We start from the raw sequence: 24,472 nt of genomic DNA, 5'->3' as shown, positions 1-24,472 counted from the left end.
CAGTACAGTTTACAGGTTCAGATCTCTTCTAAAACTTCAGCAGTCTTTTTTTGGAGAAAGGAAAAAACTAATCTTCAAATTCATATGGAATTGCAGTGGACCCCATATAGCCAAAACAGTCTTGAAAAGGAAATAATGGAGGACTCCCACCTCCTGACTTTCTACAAAGATAGAGTACTTGAGGTGGTCTGTGGTTCACATACATGGTCAGGATGCTGAAACTGTTCAGTGGGCAAAGTCTTTAACACGTGTTGCTGGGAAAACTGGATTATCCACCTGTAAAAGAATGAAGTTGGACCTTTACCTTAGACTGTATACAAATTAACTAAAAGTTGGTCAGTGACCTAAATTTAAGAGTTAGAATTATGAAACTCTTAGAATAAAATATTGGAGGAAATCTTCATGACATTAGATTTCATGGATATGATGCCAAAAGCACAGGCAGCAAAAGAAAAATTAGATCATTTGGACTTAATCAAAATTAAAAAACTTTTGTGCATCAAGACACTATAAAGAAAGTGAAAAAGCATCATACAAAAATAGCAAAATATATTTGCAACTCCTATCCAGTGATTTGGCCCAAGAAAAGGGTGTGGGGAAAAACTGTCGAGCCCCAGTGAGGACTTGAGGGACAGGGGTCATTATGTTAAGAGGTTGAGCTTTATTGGAGATTTTCTTACCTTAAGTCTATCTTGCTTGAATGTTATGACCTGGGCCAAACCAGCAATAAATTCTAGGGACATTGTCTCTATCTTTTCTTGGTTTTGATCTCTTTTCAAAAGTTGTACATGGGGCCTCCCTGGTGGCTCAAGTCTCAGCACTATGAAGCTATCCACAACCACTGCAGCATGAGTTTAATCCCTGGCCAAGGGAACTAACCCATATGGTGCAGCAGACCTCTCCTGTCTCACCTGCTGCTCCTCTCGGCAGTGTTTATCAGTAGATCCACCTGTCCTGCTCCCCACACTATCTCTGGTGAATCCTCTCATCCCTCCCATCTCTGACCTACAACCCACCTCTTGTATGCATAAATAAATGAATCTCTAAAAAATAAAGGGATTTAGAAGGTTTAGCTATCAGCTGGGCTTCATTCTTTGAATGGCGTCTTTGCAAAAGTGTATTTTGCTTGCTGCTAGTTTAATAAGAAATCAAAGTATGTATTCTATGAAAATTTAGTATTTCCTGACTCTCACTTTGCATTACCGACATCCAGTGGTCAGTTCTTAAAATCAGTGCTGGCCTGTCTTTCCTGAGTACCTGATACCATTGCCTTGACTGAAGCTTTAATTCTTTAATTCATTAGAACACATTAGGCCTGTGTTCTAATGATGGGACATTTTGAAGAGCAGAGTAGTTCTAAGTCTATTGAATTGTTCATAACACAGCTGCTGTACCCAAAGCCTAGAGTAAGTTGCCATCTTCTATATTATCATACCTCACTGCATTAGAAATCACCCTTCTGACTCTACTGCTTCAGTGCTCAAAGCATTCCATTCACTACTCCACTTGAACGGGGATTCAGTGGCCTAAAGGGTTGGTTTACATAATTGTAGATTAGCTTTCCCCTTGTAGCCTTACTTCCTCCTGTGGTAGTGAAATCCAGGCTGGCAATAGTAATTAGATCTCAGAAAAGCCCGTCACAAAACATACAGGCTAGAGAAACTCCTCACATCCTTCTCTGTGTATAGACTGAAGTTTCAGAGAGCTTCCTTCATCTTTAGGGTATGGTAACATTAGCCGGGTACTGCTTTTCCTTCTGGGCACTAATTTTAATTAAGCAGTCACACTTTCCGTTCTGCTCTGAGAGCTACTCGTAGCCAGTAGCTAACCTGGTCATTTGAGTACCTTTCCTTCCCTCCTTGGTCGCTGATATTGCTTAGATTAGATGCACTGTGAACAACAGCAGCAGAAAACCTCCCATTTCTACAAACTGCTGAGTGACTCAATAAGTTGCTAGATTCTGTGAAACAGATAAGTGCATGCCTTGAGAAGTTAGATCAAGGAAGGCTTCCTAGAATCTGGTTGATCCAAATTTTGAAAGATTGAAGTGACATTGCAGAGACATGACGATGAGAATATATGTAATTCCAGAATAGAAGATACACAAAGGTCCAGCACCGTGCCGTTCACAAGGAATTCTCTATCACAAGGCTCCTGCAGAGCTAGGTAGTGAGAGGTTCAGCGCTTTTTGCATTGGGTCAAGTAGCCAGCAAGTGGCAGAAAATATGAGCTGTTGTCTGCTTTTTCTCCTATGTCGCTCTGATTCAGTCTTGAAAAGGAGCCCAGCAGGACCCAGCAGGAGAGTAAACTAGTCAAACCCTTCACCCTGAAGGTCACAGCAAAGCTGCCATACACGTGGATAATTCAGGGACACCTCAGGATGTCTCCAATTACCTATAGAGTCTAAAATTAGAGTCTAGCATTATTGAATATATTCAGCAACCATTTTTTAAAGGAAAGGAGTTTGTGAAAAATTCTTTAAAAGAGGTATTGGAATGAAAGTATCCTAGAAAAACTAAAATATATCTAGGTATGCATTGTTAGGCGAATGTATATGTTCTATGTTGATATATACATAGTCATATCTAAAGGTATCTATAGAAAAGATAAAAGCTATTTTAAAACATTTCATGAGATAGTATAGAACTAAGGGCCTCCCCGGTGGTGCAGCGGTTGAGTACTGGGTTGCAAAGCTGCCCACAGCCTCTGCAGCGCCGGTTCGATCCCCGGTCTCTGGGCGAGGGTCCCACATGGCGCGCAGACCTCTCCTGCCACCCGCTGCTCCCCTCAGCGATGTACTTCGGTCCTTCTGCCTGCTCTGCTCCCCGCTCTGGCTCTGGTGAATTCTCTCACCCTCCCGCGCTTCTGACTGTACCCAGTGCTTGTATAAATAAATAAATAAATATTTAAAAAAAAAAAAGAAGAAGAAGAAGAACCAAAAGAACTGTGACAAAGCTAAAAGAAAAGCAAGACTAGGAATGGGAATGAATAGAGCCAAATACTTCCTATGTTTTTTAAACCTATACTCATTTTAAGTTTCTGGCTACAGACTTAAAGAACACTGTTTTTTACTCAAACTGCAATTACAAAGCCCAAGAGAAAGGTGGCCTGGTGGTCAGTTGGCGCTCCCTCCCCCTGCATGTAGGTCCAAGCCAAAATGAGTTGATACTTTGACAAGGACTCAGCCAACCAGGGCTCTTAGGTAGGTTGAGGAAATAGCCCATTATGGTGGAAATTCAAATCAGGTTTCACATTCTCTTTGCCTGCCTCTACTAATTACATTTGTTTTTATTGGAAAATGATAAACTTGGAGTTGAACTTTGTGTCAGTAAAGAGGCGTTGCTTGTATGGGTTCTGTTATTTCTAAGTTCAGCTCTCCTATTAGAAAATGGGTACGAGATGAGACTTAGGAAGAAGGAATGGAAAAGTGAGTTATGTCGATCTAGCAGACAACTGTAGAAGGTAGCCTGTTGCATTTGACCCTTTAATATATGACCTCGACAGCTCATTAGTTGAATAGCGCCAGCCATTGTTCATGGCTGAAGATACGGTTTGTGGCTTACAGAGACAGGGCAAGTGGCTGCCTCCCGGACCTCTCCTGGTAGCGGGGAAAGCTAGATGACAAGCGCGGGAGAGTGAGCGAACAAGGCGGTGCGCTCGGACACCTTCCAGGGGTTCTTGATAGACTAATTTTTCTGCATAAGTTTTGGAGAATCACAAAGTGAATTTTCATGCCTCAGTAAAGGTGACTGAACTGTATTTGAATCCATCAGACTGATGTTTACTGCTAATAAATTTTCAAACCAAATTTTTGAGAATTTCTAAATAAATATTTCTCTCTTAGGTTGCAGAGAACAAATCTTAGAAGATGCCAAACCAGAATCTCTTAATGACACTACTGACTTGTCACTACCACCTGAAATGCCAATTTTGATTGATTTCCACGCACTGAAAGACATCCTTGGACCCCCGATGTATGAAATGGAGGTGATCATTCTCATTGCTTTCTTATTTTTTTTTTTAAAGATTTATCTTTATTTATTTATACAAGCACTGGGTACAGTCAGAAGCACGGGAGGGTGAAAGAATTCTCCAGAGCCAGAGTGGGGAGCAGAGCAGGCAGAAGGACTGAGGTACACTGCTGAGGGGAGCAGCGGGCGGCAGGAGAGGTCTGCGCGCCATGTGGGACTCTCCTCCGGTGGCTGGAGAGCAGCCGGGGATTGAACCGATGCTGCAGAGACCTCGGGCAGCTTCGCAACCGAAGCGCTCAACCGCTGCGCCACCGAGGAGGCCCTCTCATTGCTTTATTGATGCACTGGTTTACTCTGACGGTTGCTTAACAGATTGTGGGAGAAGTGGAATTAGGTATTTTGGGAGGCTGAATTTTGTCCTTAAGACTGGAATCTTATTTTCTCTTTGATATTAAAGTTTAGTGCCTAATATATTATTATAGCTATTGTACAGAAACCCAGCCTGATTTTACTCTCTGCCACCCCTTTTCATTTTTAAGAACAGCATCTCTGACCTTCCTCTTTAGAAATTCTTTATCCCTGTTGTATGTGCTATAGTTAAGGATTTCTTTGTGCTGTCAAAGGCTGGGGGAAGGAGGGAATCCAGAATGGAAACACGAGCTGGCTCTAGTTGCAGGCTGCTCCTCGTGCAGACCCAGATGGCACCTTTCAGGAAGCTCTTGTGCATTGTTACCAGTTCCTTTCCTGTTGCACCCAGGGGCTGGTCCTAGCTCTGTCTTTCTCCCCTCACAGCACCTCACAGTAAAATGCCCAGCCGGAAAGACTCAGGACCCGGGACTGGGTTGAGACAGCTGGATGGAAGTAGGTGTTTGAATCAGACTGCTCAGGCAATAGGATCATTTCATGGGGTGCTTATCCAAGCCTTGATCAGTTACTAGGGAAATAAAAGGCTTTATCCCAAAGAACTTGGCATCTTTCTTCAGAAACTTCACCATTGCCTCCTCCTTGGTAGTTTTAGGAAAAAAGATTTCAGGAGGCAAATTTGATAAACAATGCAGAAGATCATCTCTCCATCTCACATTTGCAAACTACCAATAAATACAGGTTTCCCCAAGTCTTAACAATGAAGAGGAGGAGAAAGGGTCCCCAAACCCATCTGTTTATTTAAACTCTAGGCTGATTGTTAAAGCTAATGAGCCCCTTCACAAACTCAGTAACAAGAACAGGACTCAATCTCGATAGTGAATCTGGTCTTGACCAATAGAATCAGAGACTATATTTTGGTTATTTGAATCCTCATGATACCATGTATTTGAATTTTGAAGTGTTAAATGAACTGAAGCAAAATTTCTTGGTTGAGAAAGTAAGCTAAACCTGCTTTTCTGTTCTGAGAGAATCTGGTGATTCTGCAGGTAAAATTGTAGCTAGGTTCTGACTCCAACATGCCCGAAGGGCCTTTTCTCGAGCCTTTCCAGAACAGTGCATTCCAGCAGTTCTTTGGAAGTTTAAACTAGAGCAACAAATTAGAAAAACAAAATATTGGCTTATGTTTCTGTTGTTAGGCCCTTTTCTCCCAGCCATCTCTGCTGCTGTTACGTTTGGACGTGTTGCTCACATTCTTGGAGCTTTGGCAAGGAGCCAGGAGAACAGAAAGGAGAAGTTTTATAAATGCTGCTTAGCAATTCTGATAACATTGGCAAAACTCTTCATTTTCCTTGAGCCATCTGAGCGATTATATTTGACCAGCCTGAATTTGAAAGGTCTGATTTCAAGAGGAGTAGCACCTTAGAGTAGAGGATCTAGAATTGGAACATTTTGTTCATATTTTCTACACCTGAGAGAATTCACCTTGTCTGTCTTTACCACCTCTAGTGTCTCATGACTGTCAGGCCCAAATTACTTAAGTACTCTCTGCCCCAGCTTTTGCATCTATAAGACTAAATTCTATGGAACATGTCTTAGTTGTCCCTGAGCACTGTCACTGTGCTAGGAATCTTCCATTTTACACACAGGGAGAAAACTTACTGATATGAAATGCATCATGGAACTTCTCATAAGGTGTGACAGGAGAGCCAGAATTCAAACTCACGTCAGCCAGCTGCAAACCCAGTATTCTTCCCACTCTTCTTTGGTACTCCCCTGTCAGACCAAGCTGATTCCTGCCCTTCCCTACTAAAAGAGAAAGGCTGTAACATATGGTAGTTTAAAAATAAGCACCCGCTCTACATCAGATTTTCATTTCTGTTGCTACCAATTCCAGTGCTCCACTTTAGAACAGGAAGGGTTGGCCTGGGCTTTGTGACTGCTTTCATGTGTGTGAGGCACTGTGGTATACCATTTAACCTCGGAATTGGTGTCTTTCCAATGACAGATGAGGAAACAGACTTAGAGTGTTTAAATGATTTCAAGAGGAGTCAACTGATGCCAGGATTGAGATTTGGTTCCACCCCAAAGTTAGTCCACACTCCAAGAGACTCCAGAGTTGCCTCTTTGTGGTCTTCTGGGTAGAGAACCTGCAGAGAGAGGTCGTACTTGGACTACTGGAATACATGTTGAGGTATCCCCAAGATGTTGTAAGGCACCATTTTGGTTTAAATGCCTTTATTCTCCATGAAGGTCAACGTCTAGGGTCTGTCATTGCTTCTAGAAAGAGTTTCATTCATTCAGCAAATATGTATTAAGCACCAGGTATGTGCTGCTGGCAAGGCGACAGTAAATAGGCAAGGACAGAGGAGCTGGTAAATGGGCAAGCTTACTTTAGTGGGCGGGGAATGAACAAGTTAACAAATAGTTATAAATTGGGGTTGATGCTATAAAGAAGACAAGCAGGATAGACTGAAATAGGGAGTGATTATTCTCAGCTCAGGTAGAGAAACTCTCAGGCAGGGCTAGGCAGGTATATTACAATTCTATTAGAGGTAGACTTGATAGACTTGCTGCTGAATTACATATGGTGACTGAAGGGAGCAGTAATCAGAAGGAATTTATAGTTTCCTGCTGAAGCAACAGCGTATTTGTGTGGCGGTGTCATTTCTGAGATGGGAACGACTGGCAAAGGGAGGAGGTAGGAACCTTAAGAAGAAAATTGAGAGCTTTGTTTTAAACATGTTACGTCTGAAATATCTGTGAGACATCTGGGTGAAGACATTAGGGCATGTGGGTCTGAGCAGCACTCAGAAGAGAAATCCAAGGTGGAGATGCAGCGTAGAAGCCATCAGAAAATAAAGACTATTGAAAGCCCCAGAAATGTTAATCACCTGAGGGAGAAACATGCACAGAATAGAGCAGGTTGCCCCAGCACAGGCCCTGAAGAACTCTAGCAACCAGGGGTCAGGGAAAAGGGCAGGGAAAAAAGAGAGGGGACCGGGACCGGAAAGAACTAACAGAAGGAAGCAAGGAAAGAGGTAACAGGAAAACAAGGAATTATGCTGCCACTGAAATCAAAGGAGGAAACTCTCAAGGAGGGACCATCCAAATGTATTTGCTGTTTGTTGAGAGATTAGGAAGATTAGAAAACTCTGTTCGATTCGGCAGCATGGAGGCTGTCAGCGATCTGAAAGAGCGGGTTCACAAGGAGTGATGGGGACGGCTACGTTGGGAGTGAGCTGAAGAGAAAAATGGGAAGTGAAGAAAAGGAATTAGTGTGTAGACAACTCTTTTCAGACATTTTTTCACATGATTGCATAGAACTGACGGAACTAGAGGGGAATCATGAGGGCTCAAGGGAGAATTTTTCAAATGTTTGCTCAGCACATTTGCTGAGAATAATAGAGTAAGACAGTGTTGATGCAGGGAGAGGTGGTCCCGTCCCCTCTGTGAACAAAGGGGAACATGACATGAGGTGGATCCAAAGTGTGAGAGGAGGAAATGATCTATGGTAGAAGAAAGGGTACTCTTGGGAGGTTGTGATGAAAAAAGGGGCAAGCAAATTGAGTTATTTACAAGGAACAGATTTCATAGTGATGGAGCAAAGGTGTGTTAGTGGCACAAGGAAAGAAATGAAGGTCAGAGCTGGTGTATGATGTGAAGAGTTGACGGTCTTGAGAACTCAGGAAATAGAAGGATAGGAACGTGATGGTCAGGGAGAAAGATTTACTATTCAGATTTCAGAAGTAGTGTAGTTTCTACTAGTGACAAGGACCTAGAAGAGAGCGAGTGAGTTAAGGTGAGGAAGCAGACCTTGGAGTTGAGAAGCCAGGTTGCTGATGAGCATCAGGTGTCTGCTCAGAAGCCCAGGACGGTAGCAGGACCCAGGGTGGTAAGGAAGAAGATGTCTTTTTGAGTATAGAAAACAGGGAGGTGAGAATGAAGGAGGGGGGGCTGGCTAGCTACCCTAGGCAGGAGGCTGGCAGAAAAGGAAAGTAGCAAGAAGACCACTACTGAGTGATACACCCAGCCTTCTAGGCCTGCTGTTTTCTTTAACAGGTGGGGATAATCACATGTCTGTCTTATTTCTAGGATTTGGGGAGTTAAAGGTAAATAAAGCCATAGAACATGCCATGGAACCTGGTACATCTTAGAAATAAATACTGGTTCCTACAGCCAACATACTCCCTAAGAAAAGACAGATCATCCCCAGTCACAAAAATAAAAAAAAAAAAAAAAAACTGTTGTTTTTATAATCCTAGTTTTATACCCACATTTATAGCCTTGTACTAATACCCTTTACTCTTTGAAGATGAGTCTGCAAAAATATATTAGTATGAAAAAATGCCACTGCCCAAGCAAGCTAACCACGAGGAGGTAAGATGAGAAGGCACACTTTTATCCCTGAGTTACAGCCCTTTGGAAGGCTTTAAACAGGTTGAAAAATAAGTTCTAAGAACTTAGTCTAGACTTCAGATTTAGGAACAGTATCAAAGTCATCATTTCACATACAGACTTTACAAAATAAAGTTTCCTGACGTTAAACCCTCTTTTAAGAAAATAGCTGCTCTCCCTGAACTATAAGAGGAAGGAAGAATAGGAGTCCGCGCAGCTCTGGAGGCCGCCTGGACGTCACCGGCGTGCAGGAGCATGCACAGTCCTGGACAGGCGCCCCCAGAGGCACAGGCCGGGGGCTAGGTCAGGTGCAGAGAACTAGGGTGGACTCGGTGATCATGTCACAGATCTTTGGTCTTATTGGTCTGGTCATTTCTGCCTTTTATAAACTCAGTTGTAGTTACTTTTATTGGTTAAATAAAATGTGATTGCTGTCATTGCCATTCTCATCCTCATAAGGCCAAGAGAAGCCTCCACGTTATTAGATACACGTTCTAGCTGGCCCACCTTGCAGTTGACCAAAAAGTCCCTTGCATCTGTGCTGGGTAACAGTGTAAACACAAGGATTCTAAGCGTGCTGACATAATCAGAAAACAAGTCAACTCTGGTCTTTCCAGGATAAACTTTCAGTCTCAGAAAACCAGTCATCTGAGCCACCAAGTGCTGTGTTCTCACCGGCCTGTTAATCTCGAGGTTGTGTCATCGGCATATTCCTGGCTCCTTTCGTGTTTTCAGACAGTCCCCAACCTTGTGTGAAATCCTCCATCCTGGCTCTGCCGGCAGGGTAAGCAAGGTCCTTCTCCGAAGTCACTGCCCTTAAAAGAAAAAAAAGGAAGAGGATAGACCTAGAAAGCGTCCTGAGCAGAACCATCTGATGGCGGATTCCGAGAGCGCCCACCAGCGCGCTGCACTCCTGTCAAACCGATGAAGGCAGCTCGAGGCGGGTAGACTTGGGCACCGGGCGCCCACCACGAGCCCGCGCTCCTGGAGCCAGGCCAAGCCCGCACCTCCCTTTCCTGCCCGCTGCTGAGGTGGATTTGCAACCAGAAAAGCCAAATATTCATGAAGTCAAGACTCCTAGGAGCCTATACAAAGACTTAAAAGAAACTGGCAGGTGGGTGGCTGCTGTGGTGACAACTGAGCCGAACATGAAAGCGCCAGCTGAGCCGTGAACCCCGGCTCTGCGTGTGCTCGTCCTGCAGAGGAGGCGCTCACGCTGCTCTCATGTCTCAGGCCTTGTTCCGACGCGCCTCTGGTTCTTTTTCACCCAGCAAACTGCTTATATTTTAAGTGGCTTTGTAGCCACTCAACGTGCCACTCCAAAGCCGCCCCTGTTGCACCTCCCCGGCTCCCCAGCTCGGGCCTGGTCGCTGCGGGCCCCTCAGCTGTCCTGCCGTGTCTGTGCAGTTGCCTCTTATCTCACGTCCTCGGGAAGTGCCACTTCCAAGAGGTGCTCACTGTCATGCTCCTGTGCTCTGTCATGGAGCCTGCTAAGGGGAAGCACATGGAGTGGATGCAAAACTCCTGCTGGTGGGGCTGCCGGGGTCCGGGACGGAGCCCTCGGCGTTGGCCTCAGCGCCAAGTGTCCCCTAGAGCTGAGCCTATTTACCGTTTCCATCAGTCGTGGCTATTTTTAGTCAAATCAAGAGAACAGTGTGAAGTTGGCAGTGACACCGCGCTCAGCTGCACCGTGAAGGCTGCTATCATTTAAGTGTTAACGGCGCGACCATATTTCATAAGACATACTGTTAGTAATTAGGCTTGTCATTAAATATGTTAAACACTTCCTTAGTCTGCATATGTACATGATTGATGGAATTATTACAGAAGAAATTGACCGTTTCTTTGAACAAGATTTGGCTAACAGATAAGGAAACTAAGGCACAAGAATATACCAGTGAGACATTGAAGGACAAAAATAAACTTGAGATACTCACTTTCCACTTAACATCTTGTGGGAGAAAACTCTAAACTTCAAACCTAGAGCTGCTTCAAGCCTAAAACTGTCTTGTCTGATTTATAACTGATGATTCTGCACACCGGCAATAGGATTTAGAAGTTATAAATATAAACACTGATAGATAAGCATAGTTTTTCTATGCTTGTGCTGGATCACTCACTCAGGGACTGCTAGAGGTGTCTGGAAAGCTGCCTGCATCCGAGAGCAAGACGGGAGCGGTTATCTTACCCTAAGATTCATAGTCACGTCTCTCATCTTTTCTGAGGGAAAAGTCCATTGGAGCTGGATGCCTCATGTTTTCAGAAACGTGCCCTTGAATATTGAGTCAAGTCTTAAGAATTAAGGACTCTTACTTCTTAGGTAGCTGTGAGCCAGGGCCACAGGGATTGCAGGTTTGTTAGCAGCTCCTGCCCTTCAGTCCTCCCACCTGTGCACGCCCTTGTTGAGGTACACGGATTTCATCGTCCCCATCTTCAAGTTCACAGGAGAGCTGTTACCACCAAGTTACAATAAAGTCATAAGCCTGGATGCTTTTGGTTTGGCCATTTTTACTTAACTAGTCCCCTCCCCCCATTAACAATTTACTGGTTCCTGCTGTCCAGAGCACCAAGATCCTGAAGCAGATGGGAGAGTTGAAAAACTAGCTAGGTTTCTTGAAGCAGTGTAGCAATCAAAAAGAATCTTGCTGCTGCTTTGGGGCTATTTTAGGCATTCTGACAAATGAATTTTGAGGATTCAGCTGTAAAAAAAGGGATTGTTCTTTTATAGCTGACAAAATGGTGCAGATCCCTTTTTCTGTTGAATTAACACATGGTCCAGTATATTGAGGATTAATTCTTTAGAATTAGTTCATTTGGGGGCCTCCCCTGGTGCTGCAGGTGACTGAGCGCCGCGCTTTGAAGCTGTCCGCAGCCTCTGCAGCGCTGGTTCGATCCTGGCCAGCCTGTGAGGGTCCCACATGGCGAAGCAGACCTCTCCTGTTGCGCCCACTGCTCCCCTCAGCAGCATATTTCGTCAGTCTGCCTGTTCTGTTCCCCGCTCTGTCTCTGGTGAATCCTCTCACCCTCCCACGAATATGGCCTGTACCCTGGTTCTTGTATAAATAAATAAATAAATCTTTAAAAAAAAATTAGTTCATTTGGCCCTAGGGATGAGCCATATAGTAAGCAGCAACCCTTGAATGTTAGTAAAGCATGAAAATTGAGGTTTTTATTAGAAAAAACAAGTCTTGTGAAGTCTTATAAATTGTTGTTGCTGTTTTCCTTAAATAGTGCTCATTGTTTACATATTGCTCTTTCCTCTCAAATAAATACAGACCAGGGCCCATGCCTGCTGGAGAATGAGGCTGTAGTGTGTGATAGCAGCTCAGCTGACATTGCATTTGGGCCTTCCAAGTCTGCCTTGTCCTATGACATTAATTAGAATTAGTTTTAAAACATAAAGCCAACTTAAAAATAGGCTCTTAGGTTTACTACTAAAAATAAGTACCCAGTAGCTTCAATAAATGCCTCAGTTTAAAATCAGGTTTCTCACCGACTAAGCTCAGCAGCCCAACCCTTTAACCAAAAACTGAAGGCCACAGACTTGGAGGCTCTGCAGTGAGAAAGTTACCTCTCTGTGGAGAAGTCACATTTAGGGTTAGTGCTGGACTGACATGTTGTGTTCCCGCTCCCCTGACATAGATAACTTCTGTAGCATAAGAAATTTGGAGTCCCAAAGGGTGCAGTAAAAATCAACTTTCTATGTGTCTCCATATCTTGGATGTGCTGACCTGGCTGCCTCATCCCCGAGGCTGATGGTCTTGGGCGAGTGACATGCTCAGTGCAAAGTGGCAGTGACGCAGCACTCGGGAAGGCGCCCAGGACACCTGAAGTAGTCTTCATAGTATTTGAGTGTCTCTGCGACAACAGTTCCACTCATGGAACATAACCATGAGTGGCAGAGAAGTAAACTCCACCTCTGGAGCTAACACTTCATAAATGTGTGTTAAAAAGAGGGCTTCTGCTTTATTTTAGGGCAGATAAAATGTCTGGGTTTGTTCCTTGAAAATGAGAGCATGTGTGACTAGATGTGACTCTTCAGAACCAAAATTATTTGTACATATTTTAAGGTAAAATTGTTTCTGGTCAAAGTCAAAGAGGAAGTTTTGGTTTTCTTCTGGCAGAAATTATGATGAGCTGGTGTGGCTCCAGATCATGTGAAGGAATAACAAACACTTTGATGTATGACTTAAATTTTGGCCTCCATGGGAGAAGATCTTTGAGGCGTAGTGTGATTAGGTTCATCAGCCTGAAAATCATTTAGCTCATTTCTCTTCTTTCTCTCAAGGTGTCTGAGCGTTTGAGTCAACCAGGAGTGGCGATAGGTTTGGCCTGGACCCCCTTGGGTGGACAAATCATGTTTGTGGAAGCAAGTCGAATGGATGGTGAAGGCCAGTTAACTCTGACTGGCCAGCTCGGGAATGTCATGAAGGAGTCCGCCCACCTGGCTATCAGCTGGCTCCGCAGCAATGCCAAGAAGTACCACCTGACCACTGGTGAGTGACCTGGCACGCTGGGCATCCGGCTGAGGGCAAGGAGAGCCTTGGACCCTAATCCAGGAGGCCCCTCCCAACCCTGTAACAGAGAGGAGCTGAGCCTAATTCACCGTTTGCACCTTCAGTAAAACACAAACCTTTGATTTTGAGCCCCTGTGGAAACTTTAGATCCCATTGTCGGGCTGTTTGGCTAGTGCCTGAACCACAAACTCTTGTAATTCCAAGGGTTTGTTTTGTTTTTAATTGTCCTTGGAATGGAATTGCTCTTTCAGACCCCCCCATTCTAGATGTACTCCCCTTTAATATGTTAAGGGATGTACTTGTACCCAAAACATGTATTTTTTCATTTCTTTGATTTTTTTTTTTTTTTAAAGAAGAAAACAGGTTTAATTTTTCTACATTAAAATCTTCTTTTTCTTTTTAAAGCTTCTGGAAGTTTTGATCTTCTTGACAACACAGACATCCATCTGCACTTCCCAGCTGGAGCTGTCACAAAAGATGGACCATCTGCTGGTGTTACCATAGTAACCTGTCTCGCCTCACTTTTTAGTGGGCGGCTGGTACGTTCAGATGTAGCCATGACTGGAGAAATTACACTCAGAGGTCTTGTTCTTCCAGTAAGTATGAAGAAGCCTATTAATTTCTGCATTTTAATTATATTTTTAAATTTAAATAATGGTTTGCCTCTTTCGATGAATACCTTCACTTTAAATACATATTAAGTTTTTATACCCGTAACTCATATTTTTAAATTTCAAGCATCTGAAAGAAAAATAATCATTCTCCCATTTCTAAGAAAGACTTAGTGTGGAGGGTGAGGAAGGGATACTGGTCTGGTTATCAGAAACATCAACTATTCAAAGATTTGACTTTGTTCTGGCTAACCGATTGTTAAATATATAGCTTATGTGTGCCATAGGATAGTGCCGATCTTCAAAATGAAACCCAGTTCGCATCTTTTGGAAGTCTTGCGATATTTCCATCGTCCTGAGAAGAGGCAGGTAACTTAGATGACTGCAGTTGATCGGTTTATAGAAAAACAGCTAATATGAAATGGAAATCGTAGTGAAGACTACCCATGTTTAATTGTTGAGTCTTGAAAAAGTCCTGTAATTAGGGCCTTGGCCCCTACCCTGAGCGCTTATAAAACAGATACAAGGCAGAGAAGTCTCAGGGATGATTAGGCTTTCGAGTCATTACTTAGCCAGCTCCAGTCTCCAACAGAACTTGGCAGGTCCATAGCAAAATGAAGAGGGGCACGGGGATGTTCTTTATCTCTGAGGACATCTTCACTTTATGAGGTAGTGGTGAAAGGATCAGAGAATCACTAATTCTTTCTTTTAAACTCAACCAGAAAGGCACAACTAAACCCGATTATGATATATTTGGTGACCTCGACTTGAAAGGAATGACTGATCTCTCTTCTTCACCTGACTGAGGACTCAAAACTGGGTGGGCGCCGGGGACAAGAGCTGAGGGCCGAGGTCACCTCTGGGCACCGAAACCACCTCTGGCACCAGGGCCTTTGCCTGACCACTGCGGCGGCTCCACCTCACCCAGTTCCACACAAGACAGCTGCCTCGCACTGTGAAAGTGATCAGGATGAAAATCTGACCTTCCGCGGCAGGCCTCCCCGGTCTCACCTTCAGGAGCTGAGAGAGACAAACCCTGGACACTGTCATTGTCTGGGGCAGAACCAAACAGCCTGGTCAGAGCCATGCGAGCTCCAGGATGGGCTGGTGTGGGTGGTCTCTCCCGGGGGCTCTGTCTACACTGTCCCCAGCATCTGGGGAGTCAAGCCCCTGAACCAGTCTTGCCTGCAGGCTGAGTGTGGCTGCTTCCTTTTCCATTGGTGGGAAGAAAACATGTAAGAGCCAGGGAGGAGCTAGCCCATGAAGTCCTAAAGGAACTCCCTGGTCCTGGGAAACATGGAAGTTTCCAGAATAGTGACTGAAGACCCAGTGCAGGACTGGAAAATATGAAAAGAGCAGATGGGAGGGACTGGCCCAACCACCAACTGGAGTCTGTCCTCTTCAGGAAACTTCCCCTCTGGTATTTCTGGGAATTGGGTTTCCATCCCCAGAATTGTCAGACCCTGAAGCAGCTTCAAGTGACCATCCTCAAATGGACAGGACAATCCATTTGGGAGAGGAAGCACAAAACCCAGAAACCACCCATGTCTGGGAAATCTGGAACAATCTCTTGTTCCTTAGCATTCTAGAGTCGGAATGTGAGGAGCCACTCCACGCACCTGCCCTCCAGGATGTTCCTGAACTGCTGCGGCTCAGGAGCGCAGGCCCTCGTTCGGGAAAAAGACAAAACTTGCCGCTGACCATGGATCTAGGGCATACAGCAGGGAGAGGAAGGAAGAGCACAGGGGTCTGTGGAGATGGGTCACGGATACTGTGGTGGTAGAACTACAGGGACTGCACTTGAGGGGAGAAACCAATTACTGAACAAAAATGAACAGTGTGGGAAAGTTGGAAAAAAAAAAACCTCAAAATTAAAACAAGTCAGTCACGGGGATATAATGTTAAAAAAGAGAGTGTGGAGCCATCAGCTGGTAGCACAGCTTCCTCTGGAAGCAGGAAGGGTCCTGGCTGATCAAACAGACTGGGAGGGAGAGTCTTCCCAGCAGGAATCTGGGAAAAGCACTGGGTCCGGGCCAGAAGGCACAACCAGGAGAGCAGAAAGGAGATGGGAAACGAAACCGAGAAGGTTCCTTGAACTCTCTGTAGAACAAATGGTTCCTCCACTTGGTCCCCTGCTCTCAGAGCAAATGAGGCTTCCCTCAACCCCCAGTCCCCAAACGGGAGCCACACAGCTTTGAGTAAGCCTTTACCTTTAAACTGTTACATGAGCATGAAGAGGAGCAGCAAACAGGATGAAACAGAGGTCTTGGACTTCAGAATATGGTTTTAGACTTCACAGTATGGTCAAACAACTATTCAGGGGGAAAAAAAAATGGAAGAAAAAGATCCAATATCTAACAGGAATTTTAGCAAACAGAAAATAGAAAATGTAACTGTCAAAAAAATAATGTTTCTTAGAATTTAAGATTATCTGCAGAATGAAAGGCCTACACCATCTCGGAAAAAAAGATTTCTCAGGACTTTTCAGATCACCACAGAAAAGCTTTGTCATCAGTGACCCAGATGTGGAACACCTTCAAAACTCTGAAGGAAAATGATCTTAAACCTTACTGCCAGTCAGGTGGAATTTTTTCATCCATGTAAGGGATCGGTTTATCTTACATTCTTCCCGGAAAAGGTACTTTGGAAGTATGCAGGTGGATGAAGCAGCAGGCATGAAAGCAGCTCACAGTGGGCCAGGGTGACAGGCCTTGAGGGGCAGCCAGTCCTGTATTTTTTTTTTTTCTTTTAAGATTTATTTATACAAGCACTGGGCACAGTCGGAAGCACTGGGCACAGCGCAGGAGGGCGAGAGAATTCACTAGAGCCAGAGCAGGGAGCAGAACAGACTGACGAAGTACACTGCTGAGGGGAGCAGCAGGAGAGGTCTGCGCACCATGTGGGACCCTCGCCCGGTGGCCAGGGATTGAACTGGCGCTGCAGAGGCTGCGGGCAGCTTCGCAACCCAGCGCCCAACTGCTGCGCCACCGGGAAGGCCCCTGTATTTTTTTTTTTTTTTTTAATTGAGGTGATCTTGGGTCATAGGTGTGAGATACAGCATCAGAGTTGGACAAGTGTGTGCTGCAGCTCCCAGTGGTCTAATTTCTGCCCACCACCCACCTGGCCTGTCACTGCTTTACCCACCCTTCTCCATTCTGTTAGAGTCTAAAGTTTTTTGTTTTATTTTCTCTTACTCCGCTTGGCATAATCCCCTCAGTACAGAGGATGGCAGGATTTCCTCATTCTTACAGCCGAGTAGCATCCATCGTGTAGACAGACGCCTCCTCCTCTACCCACCAGCTGTTGGTGGACACTTAGGTTGTTTCCAGCTGTAACTACTGTAAATAATGCTGTGATGAACAGGGGATGCTTCTATGTTTGCAAAGTAGCATCTTTGTATTCTTTGGGTAGATACTAGGAGTAACTGAGGTATGGCATTTCCATTTTCAGTTTTTCGAGCAGCCAGTCTTGATTGCAGCAGGAGGGCGCTGAGCAGCCTTATCCAGGGAGTACGCATTCGTGGTGGGCTGACTGGGAGCTGTTGTCTACTGCCGCGTTCCATACCACCCCAAGACAGTAATGATTATTCTCACAGTGCCCATGGGTCATGCATTCAGGAGTGGCTTAACTGGGCCCTTCTTGCCAGATCTCTCATGCCTGGTCTCTCCCATTTTATCATCATACCACCAGTCAGGTCCCCGTCTGCAGTTTGACCGAGACAGGAGCACCTGCTTCCAGTGCGGTTCTCTCATGACTGGTAAAGTTGGTCATGGGTGGCAGTTGCTCAGCTTAGGGCTTCTCCACAGGCTGCTTGGATAACCTCAAACATAGCGGTTGGTGACCTCCAGGACAAGAGATCCAAGATACAGATCCAGGCAAGCTCACATTTGTTCTGTCACTCAACCTTGGAAACCATGTAGCGCCAGTTCTACCACTTAGTTTTTCTTGTGAGTCGCTAACCCTGACCTGTATTCCAGAAGGGAATTACTCTGCCTTCTGAAGGGACCCTTGTGGACCTATTTAAAACCACAAGGCTCTAGTTTCAGGATGGATGGCCTGAAACTTCTTCAGGTAGCCCAGAGGTTACAACTTCAAGAACCTCTATGGAAGGAAATTACCTGACATACAGCTAAGCCCCGTGGGAATGGAACTTGGGGTCAAAACAATGCGATGCTTTTCAGAATCTACCTTTAGATGAGATTGCTGGGTTTACAGAATGAAGTATGTTAACCTGGGCAGTAAACAAAAAGGACAGAAGAGATGCTCATACCTATCAAAAACTAAGAATTTTCTTCCACTGAAATGATTTTAACGCTAATTGAAATGTAAGTGGTTGCATTAACCTTTTTAGTAGCTTTCCTAGCTCACGCTTTAAAATGGAAGAGTCTTCGGAAGCTTGAAAATAGCAGTGCTTCAGCTCAGTGAAACAAAGGTGGGCCAGGGTTTTTTCCACAGCTGAGGAATCGTCTGAGCTTTCTTAAATTTTGTGTGTCCTTCTAGGTGGGTGGAATTAAAGACAAAGTGCTGGCAGCACACAGAGCAGGCCTCAAGCGCATCATCATCCCTCAGAGGAATGAAAAGGACCTTGAAGAAATCCCAGGCAATGTGCGACAGGATCTAAGTTTTGTGACAGCAAGCTGCCTGGATGAAGTCCTTAATGCAGCTTTTGACGGTGGCTTTAGCATCAATACCAGGCCTGGTCTTGTAAGCAGCAAACTGTAGGCCTAAATCTCGACTTTGTAGAATTTTAAGAGGTACCAAAAGGTAATGACAAGGTTGATTTTATCCACGGCAGTAGGGATAAGCAAAACACCCCCACTTTGCAGACATAATCATATTAATGAACCTCACTCAAATGTCTGACTGGTGTTTATTACAGAATTTTAATTTAATAAATTAATAAAAACTAAAGTGTCATCGGTGGTGTCAGGCTGTCTGCAAAGTTGTAGAGCAGTGGTGCTCAGTGGGTCCCCAGAACGCAGCATTTACAGTACCTAGAAATGTAAATCCTCAAGCCCCACCACCAGCACTTTTTGAATCAAATTCTGAATTCACATCCACAAATTTAAGATCCCTCTGATTCTCGTGCATAGTCAAGGGCAAAAACCATTGATATAGGTCACTACCTTGGACTCACCTGTAGATGTTAGTGGATCCTGAAAATCACTTGGAGAACTTGGCCAGAGAAGAAAATATAAGCAATTGGTAGTCCTTATGGAAAATATTCTGTACGTCCCAACACAGCTCCCTTAAGCTGAGGGAAGCAGCACTCCTCAGGTGGTCCTTTGTATCAGAGGGACAGGTGTTAGCACCTGTCACAGGAACACACGGACCTAATGTCTGTCACCTTAGATAAAAACCGAGTCCCCCGCCACCTCCCAAAGACCCAGCCTCATTCCCCTATCACTGAGTACAGGGTTTGGATCACGACGTCAGGCTCCTCTATTTACTAGCTTGCTCCGTGGACTTTCTCTCTTCATTTTCCTCATCTGTAGAATGCAAGTACTAGATGTAAAGATTAAGCTAGAATCAAATCACACTGAGTGGCTTCTAATCCAGCCAGTAATGTACTTCTGAATCATATATTACAAAACATAAGAAGGGATATTTTAAGATACTTTGGAATTTCTTAGATGAGAATCTGGTCTGCAAATTACCCAAAATACCTGTAGTGACCCTGCCTTGTTCTGTGAGGACAAGTGAGAAGCAGCATCACAACATTAAGACATTCAACTGGCTATTGTGTCTCATTTCTGTTCAGTCATCTTACAGGAGACATCAAAACTCATCAAAACTTGTCGTTGTAAACTGAAACTCCATCCTTTCAACAGTGACTTCCCCTTCCCCCACCACGAGCGGCCACTACAAAAATTTCATCCTGGCTAACAGCACTAGTAGATGCTGAACAGAAGGGCCAAGAATAGCTATGCTTGTGGCATTCCTGATCTTAGGGGCATTCAGTCTTTCACCATTAAGTGTGATCTTGTGGATTTCTTTGCATATATTTACCAGGGTATCTATTCCTAGTTTAGGGAGCATTTTTGTCATGCAAGGGGAAATATATGTTGTCAAAAGCTTTTTTAGCATGTACTGAGATGGTCACATGGATTTGGCGTTCCATTGAAATGATGTAAAGTCACATGTCCCTTAAAGAAATGTGTCGTCAGATAATAGTAACAACCTATCAAACTAGCCTATGAATCAGCAGGACAAATTCAAGTTTAAGAATACAAAAGCATCAAGCAATAGGTCTGTGAAGGACAAAGTCAAAAAGTGCCACCTACCTATACATTCCCAAGAGACAAGACACCAGAGAGGAACGCGGAGGGCAGTAACAGCAGAGTGAATTATAAAGATGATTTAGGAACAAGCGTTAGACATCCTAATATCAAATGGTGAAGCAGAGCTCGGCATACAAGAATATGAAGACGACTTGAAATTAGTTGACAAATATTTACACATCAGCCTCAATAAGCTGTCAAACGTCTTAATTTGTATAAATCAGCAAAACATGAGGTGATACTGAAATAGACAGTCTTTCACATGGCTGCGTTCACCAAAACTTCCAGAAAGCATTGATAGACATACCAAGACCTTTAAAAAATAAGTCAGAGAACATATAGAAATGTTCACAGGTTATTTATAAATAGCCAAAAACTTTTTATGTAGACAAGACACATCCAACAAGAAATTGGCTAAAATTAGTCAATCCTCACAAGTTACCCATAATGGTGGTGTGTTTTTTTTTTTTTTCCCACAATGAAATGCTTAAATGATCCTATGTGGGGTGTGCAAGGGAGTGACTAATTACATGATCCCAAATTACATGGTTTCCAAACAAATGTGTGTAAGCACATGTAAATACACACAGAACTAGGAAAATAAAAATATTTGCAGTAATCTCTGAAAGATTAATGTCTCCTGTCACTTTCTCACTTTCAAAGCCTGCATATTGAGGACATTATTTTTATAGTCAAACATTGTAAACAATGTTTCAAAAACAAAATAAGCCTTCATAAAAACAATCAAAATATTAAAAGAAAAAACATTTTTCTAAACACATGTTAAGAGAAAAAGACCTGGATTTACATTTCTGGTGACATTTTGCAACCGAAAACTAGCACATTAGCACTCAAAAAATAATGCTTATGTAGGGACGAGATGCACAATTTTCTTTCCTGAATAGGTATCTTTGCTATCTAGAACTAATGGTGGGAGATGGGGGAGTCCAAATTTTATCCAGGTGTTGGGTACTCATAAAAACCACAGAAAACAATCTTTTAGAGACCATTTCAGAATCTCACCCCATGTGTGAAGGTAACTAGCAACAGTTAACTACATGGTGCTAGTTAAAGGCATAATAATAGCAGCTGACATCTGTTGGCTACATATGTGCAAAGCACTGTTCTAGGAAACTTACCTGTTTGACCCCTTTGAGGTAGCTACCATAATTAGCCCCATTTTATATACCAGGAAATTGGCTCCAGAGGTCACATGGCTGTTAAGTGGGTTAGAGGTAGGACTGGCATGGAGCTCCTTGGAAACCTGGTTGCAGAGCCCAGGCTCATAACCACTAGACTATGAAGTAGTGAAGTAATTCATAACACTTTTAAAGGGGAAAAAATAGTGATTAGCATTTCAACTAGTTACTCTCAACAGAACTGTGAAAATTAAAATGTAATCAAGGAGAGGGAGAAAAAAACACAAGACTTAGGCAGTCCCAACAAGACATTTACCCATTCTTTTGCTCTGCTTCAGAATAAAACTCTACCCATATTTCAAAATACAACTTTGGATTTTAATCAAACTTGAAGCTAAAGCAGACACATTACAGTTTTTAATTTGCCAGATATTCTTTTAATGAGAATTATAAAAGCCCAAAAACATTTTTTTTTTGCAATCTGCCTTTTTAAACAAATGATTTGCTTTTAATTACAAATACTGTGTAAGACGATGCCTTCTTTTGCAAAACCAATAAATACAATAACAAATTTCAGATTTTTCCAAGAAATTTGGGGGAGGAGGGGAAGCCTGATTTTTTTCAGTATTAAAAAAAAAAAATCAGTATTCCCTAACCTTTCAAAGAGTAAGCGCAAAGGTATGACTCAACTGGAGAAAAAAAGAGAAACACCTAATAGCTGCTTTAAATATTTTATCTGATAATTCTGATGTTACACCTTTCTTCTGTGGAACCCTTCAACAAAATGGCTGAATTTAAAATATTTCTAATGAATTGATTAATGGAGGGAAAGAAAATATGTATTGAACACAAATGTATAAACTTCACCATAAACAATTATGCATATCAAAAAAGGACACTAACTTTAAAAAGGTACAAAAAATGTGAAGAAAAGTCTGAATTACAGAAAAGAAAGTCAATTTATTTAATGAAAAACTAGAATTAATAAAAATTAGCAAACACACACACAAAATAATACACACAGCAGCACTATGTATTGACTCACAAAGGGAAAAGCAGTGGCCCGAGACCACGCAACATGGCTTGTCAGTTAAAGGGGGGGAAAAAAACCACACACACAAGTTGCACGCACGCTCGCACGCACACACACTCGCAAAAAAACAAAAGCCCAGTATTTCAACAGTACACTCAATCTACAACAAACACAAATTCAGAATTATTTTACAATGCCTCCTTTCTTAATACAAAAGATGCCCACCTTGGGTATATATATATATATTTTTTTTCAGTGGTTTACTGTTGACTTATTTTTAAATATATTAGTGTTAACTACATGCAAGTGCTTCCTGTATTTAAGAGCCTTTCCTTTTATTTACCTTCACGTGTCTAGCTTCCACCTACCAAAAGTTTCAGGTTGGCAGGCGGATGGATGCCTTGTTCTCTGTGAAATAAAATGCAACGGTTTAAACACTGGCCAGAAAATGTTTGATTGCCATTTCAACACATGGAAATAGTTACATTGATGCCTAAATTGCCATTTTCTGCAAAAAGCTGTGCAATGCTGGTGTCAAAAACTAGGCAGTCACTATTCATAATGGCTGTTGCAATTCCCTCATGAATAGATCGAGGCGTCGCTTCCCAAGTCAATCGCCGTCTATGACCATTTAGCTCAAGTCGATAAGCAAAATTTTCAGCTTGCTTGCGTGTTCCTATCAGCTGTACAATTGCAAAGAACTGCTGGTGACCATCATATTTTTCCTGTTTCTCCAAAACTAACATGAAGTGAAAGCCAAAACAGGACTGCATCATCACCCAGTCCACAGCACCAGGAAGATTAATGTCCGTAGCAAGGAAAACGATATCCTCCCCCTGCAGGGTGGTAATGGACTTGTGCTGATGCATCAGGTGGGGCATGACGGCGTCCAAAGAGCCCTGCCATTTACAGGAAGCGCCCGGGCACGGGCAGGAGTAAGGCCGAAACTCACAGAGCTCCTCATGGTCTGCTTTCTCTGTGTGTGGCAGGGTGATTTCACAACCAGAAGAGGCATATTTACAAGGGAAAAGTACTGAATTGGCCACTTTCTCCATAGCCAAGTTGCGAATGGATCCCAACGGGCCCCGGCAGGTCGGACAACATGTGAGCTTTGGGCGACAGTTGCTACAAACAAGATGGCCGCTCTGACACTGCAGAATGGGTGGTAACACATAGTCAAAGCAGACCGGACACTCAAAAAGACTCGCCAAGTCATTGTTGGATGCTGTTGTGCCAGTCAGAGCAGGCACTCTCTGGGATGGTGTACACTTTGAGGTTCCAGTAGGTAGTGCTGTTGCAGTCTGACGGCTCATTTCTGTAAAAAACATAAATAAAAGTAAATGGAGGCAGGGGAAAAATATTTAGAACTGTAACTTGCCTTATCATGTTTCCATGCAGGTAAACTAAAGTTTCATACAAAATTTATGAGCTAAATAAAGGGAAATAATCAGGATTAAAAGAATAAAACGTAAGTGAAATATGGATTGTGCTGATTAGGAGTTGCATGCCTATTTTCAACATGTTCCAGAACACATCTACAATTCTGTTTCTTTAAAAAGTGTTACAAACAGTCCTTGGATGGACTACATGGACTAAAATGCTGAAAGAGAAAGTAGACCATAAGCAACTAAGAAACACTATGACTTTCTCCTCCTGTTCAATTCCCCTACCAGGTCTGCTGATTTCCCATCCTGAGTCCGTTGTTAACAGCCACAGGTGTACAGGCAACCAGTGTGCTGACTCTGACAAACTCCTCTTAATGGTGCTTTAGTGGGGCATGTGGGGGATGGAGAGGGGTGGTCACAAGGGGAAGAGCCTGTGGCAACGGCATCATCAAGTCAAGTCTTCCCCTGGAATGGTAACACCAGGTATCTTCTTTCCTACTGATCAATGCCGCCCTCCCAAAAAACGGTAAGGGAGAGAGAAATGGAGCACCATCCTCAAAAGTTTCTAAGCCTGGTATTTACAGAAAGGAAATCATTCCACTCTACGTCCATTCCACAAGATATAACTTGCAAGCAAAGGAGAAAGAGTCAGGAAAAGGTAAAAGAATAAAGATAAAAGCACCCCCCCACACACACACACAAATATACTGGGGACAGGGTTAAAGAATTCCATGTACCTCGGGTTCACCAGTGCTCCTAAAGCACTAACAGCAA

At 43.4% G+C, this 24,472-nt stretch overlaps 2 protein-coding genes and 1 long non-coding RNA gene across 11 annotated transcripts in view; 1 reads left to right on the top strand and 2 right to left on the bottom strand.

The window, feature by feature from the left end:
• The window catches only part of LONP2 (lon peptidase 2, peroxisomal), a 78,542-nt gene extending 59,776 nt beyond the window's left edge, over positions 1-18,766 (top strand). Inside the window, exons 12-15 of the mRNA XM_037516301.2 lie at positions 3,845-3,987; positions 13,021-13,228; positions 13,655-13,845; positions 18,361-18,766. Coding sequence (XP_037372198.1) covers positions 3,845-3,987; positions 13,021-13,228; positions 13,655-13,845; positions 18,361-18,582 — 764 coding nt within the window. The 3' untranslated portion in view covers positions 18,583-18,766. The remainder of the gene's footprint in view (positions 1-3,844; positions 3,988-13,020; positions 13,229-13,654; positions 13,846-18,360) is intronic.
• Positions 87-16,193, bottom strand: LOC119249171 (uncharacterized). The gene is made up of 4 exons (XR_005126090.2): positions 16,071-16,193; positions 9,408-9,547; positions 5,997-6,143; positions 87-276 (listed from the first exon to the last, which is right to left on the bottom strand). It is a non-coding gene; the product is annotated as an uncharacterized LOC119249171 (long non-coding RNA).
• A 2,928-nt stretch (positions 18,767-21,694) lies between the features above and the next one.
• Positions 21,695-24,472, bottom strand: part of SIAH1 (siah E3 ubiquitin protein ligase 1) — a 57,344-nt gene continuing 54,566 nt past the window's right edge. For 8 of the 9 annotated variants that reach the window (XM_054697051.1, XM_054697053.1, XM_054697050.1 and 5 more), the window contains one exon: positions 21,695-23,628. In XM_054697051.1, coding sequence (XP_054553026.1) covers positions 22,778-23,626 — 849 coding nt within the window. In that variant the 5' untranslated portion in view covers positions 23,627-23,628 and the 3' untranslated portion in view covers positions 21,695-22,777. Of the gene's footprint in view, positions 23,629-23,983; positions 24,191-24,472 lie in introns of those variants that run through there. The other variant, XM_037516305.2, reaches the window with a different exon arrangement.

The sequence above is a fragment of the Talpa occidentalis genome, unplaced genomic scaffold (genome assembly GCF_014898055.3).
Source record: "Talpa occidentalis isolate TD23 unplaced genomic scaffold, MPIMG_talOcc4v2.1 talOcc4.17, whole genome shotgun sequence".
Taxonomy (NCBI): Eukaryota; Metazoa; Chordata; class Mammalia; order Eulipotyphla; family Talpidae; genus Talpa; species Talpa occidentalis.
Note: the sequence above shows the minus strand (reverse complement) of the source record. Positions and strands in the feature narration are given on the sequence as shown.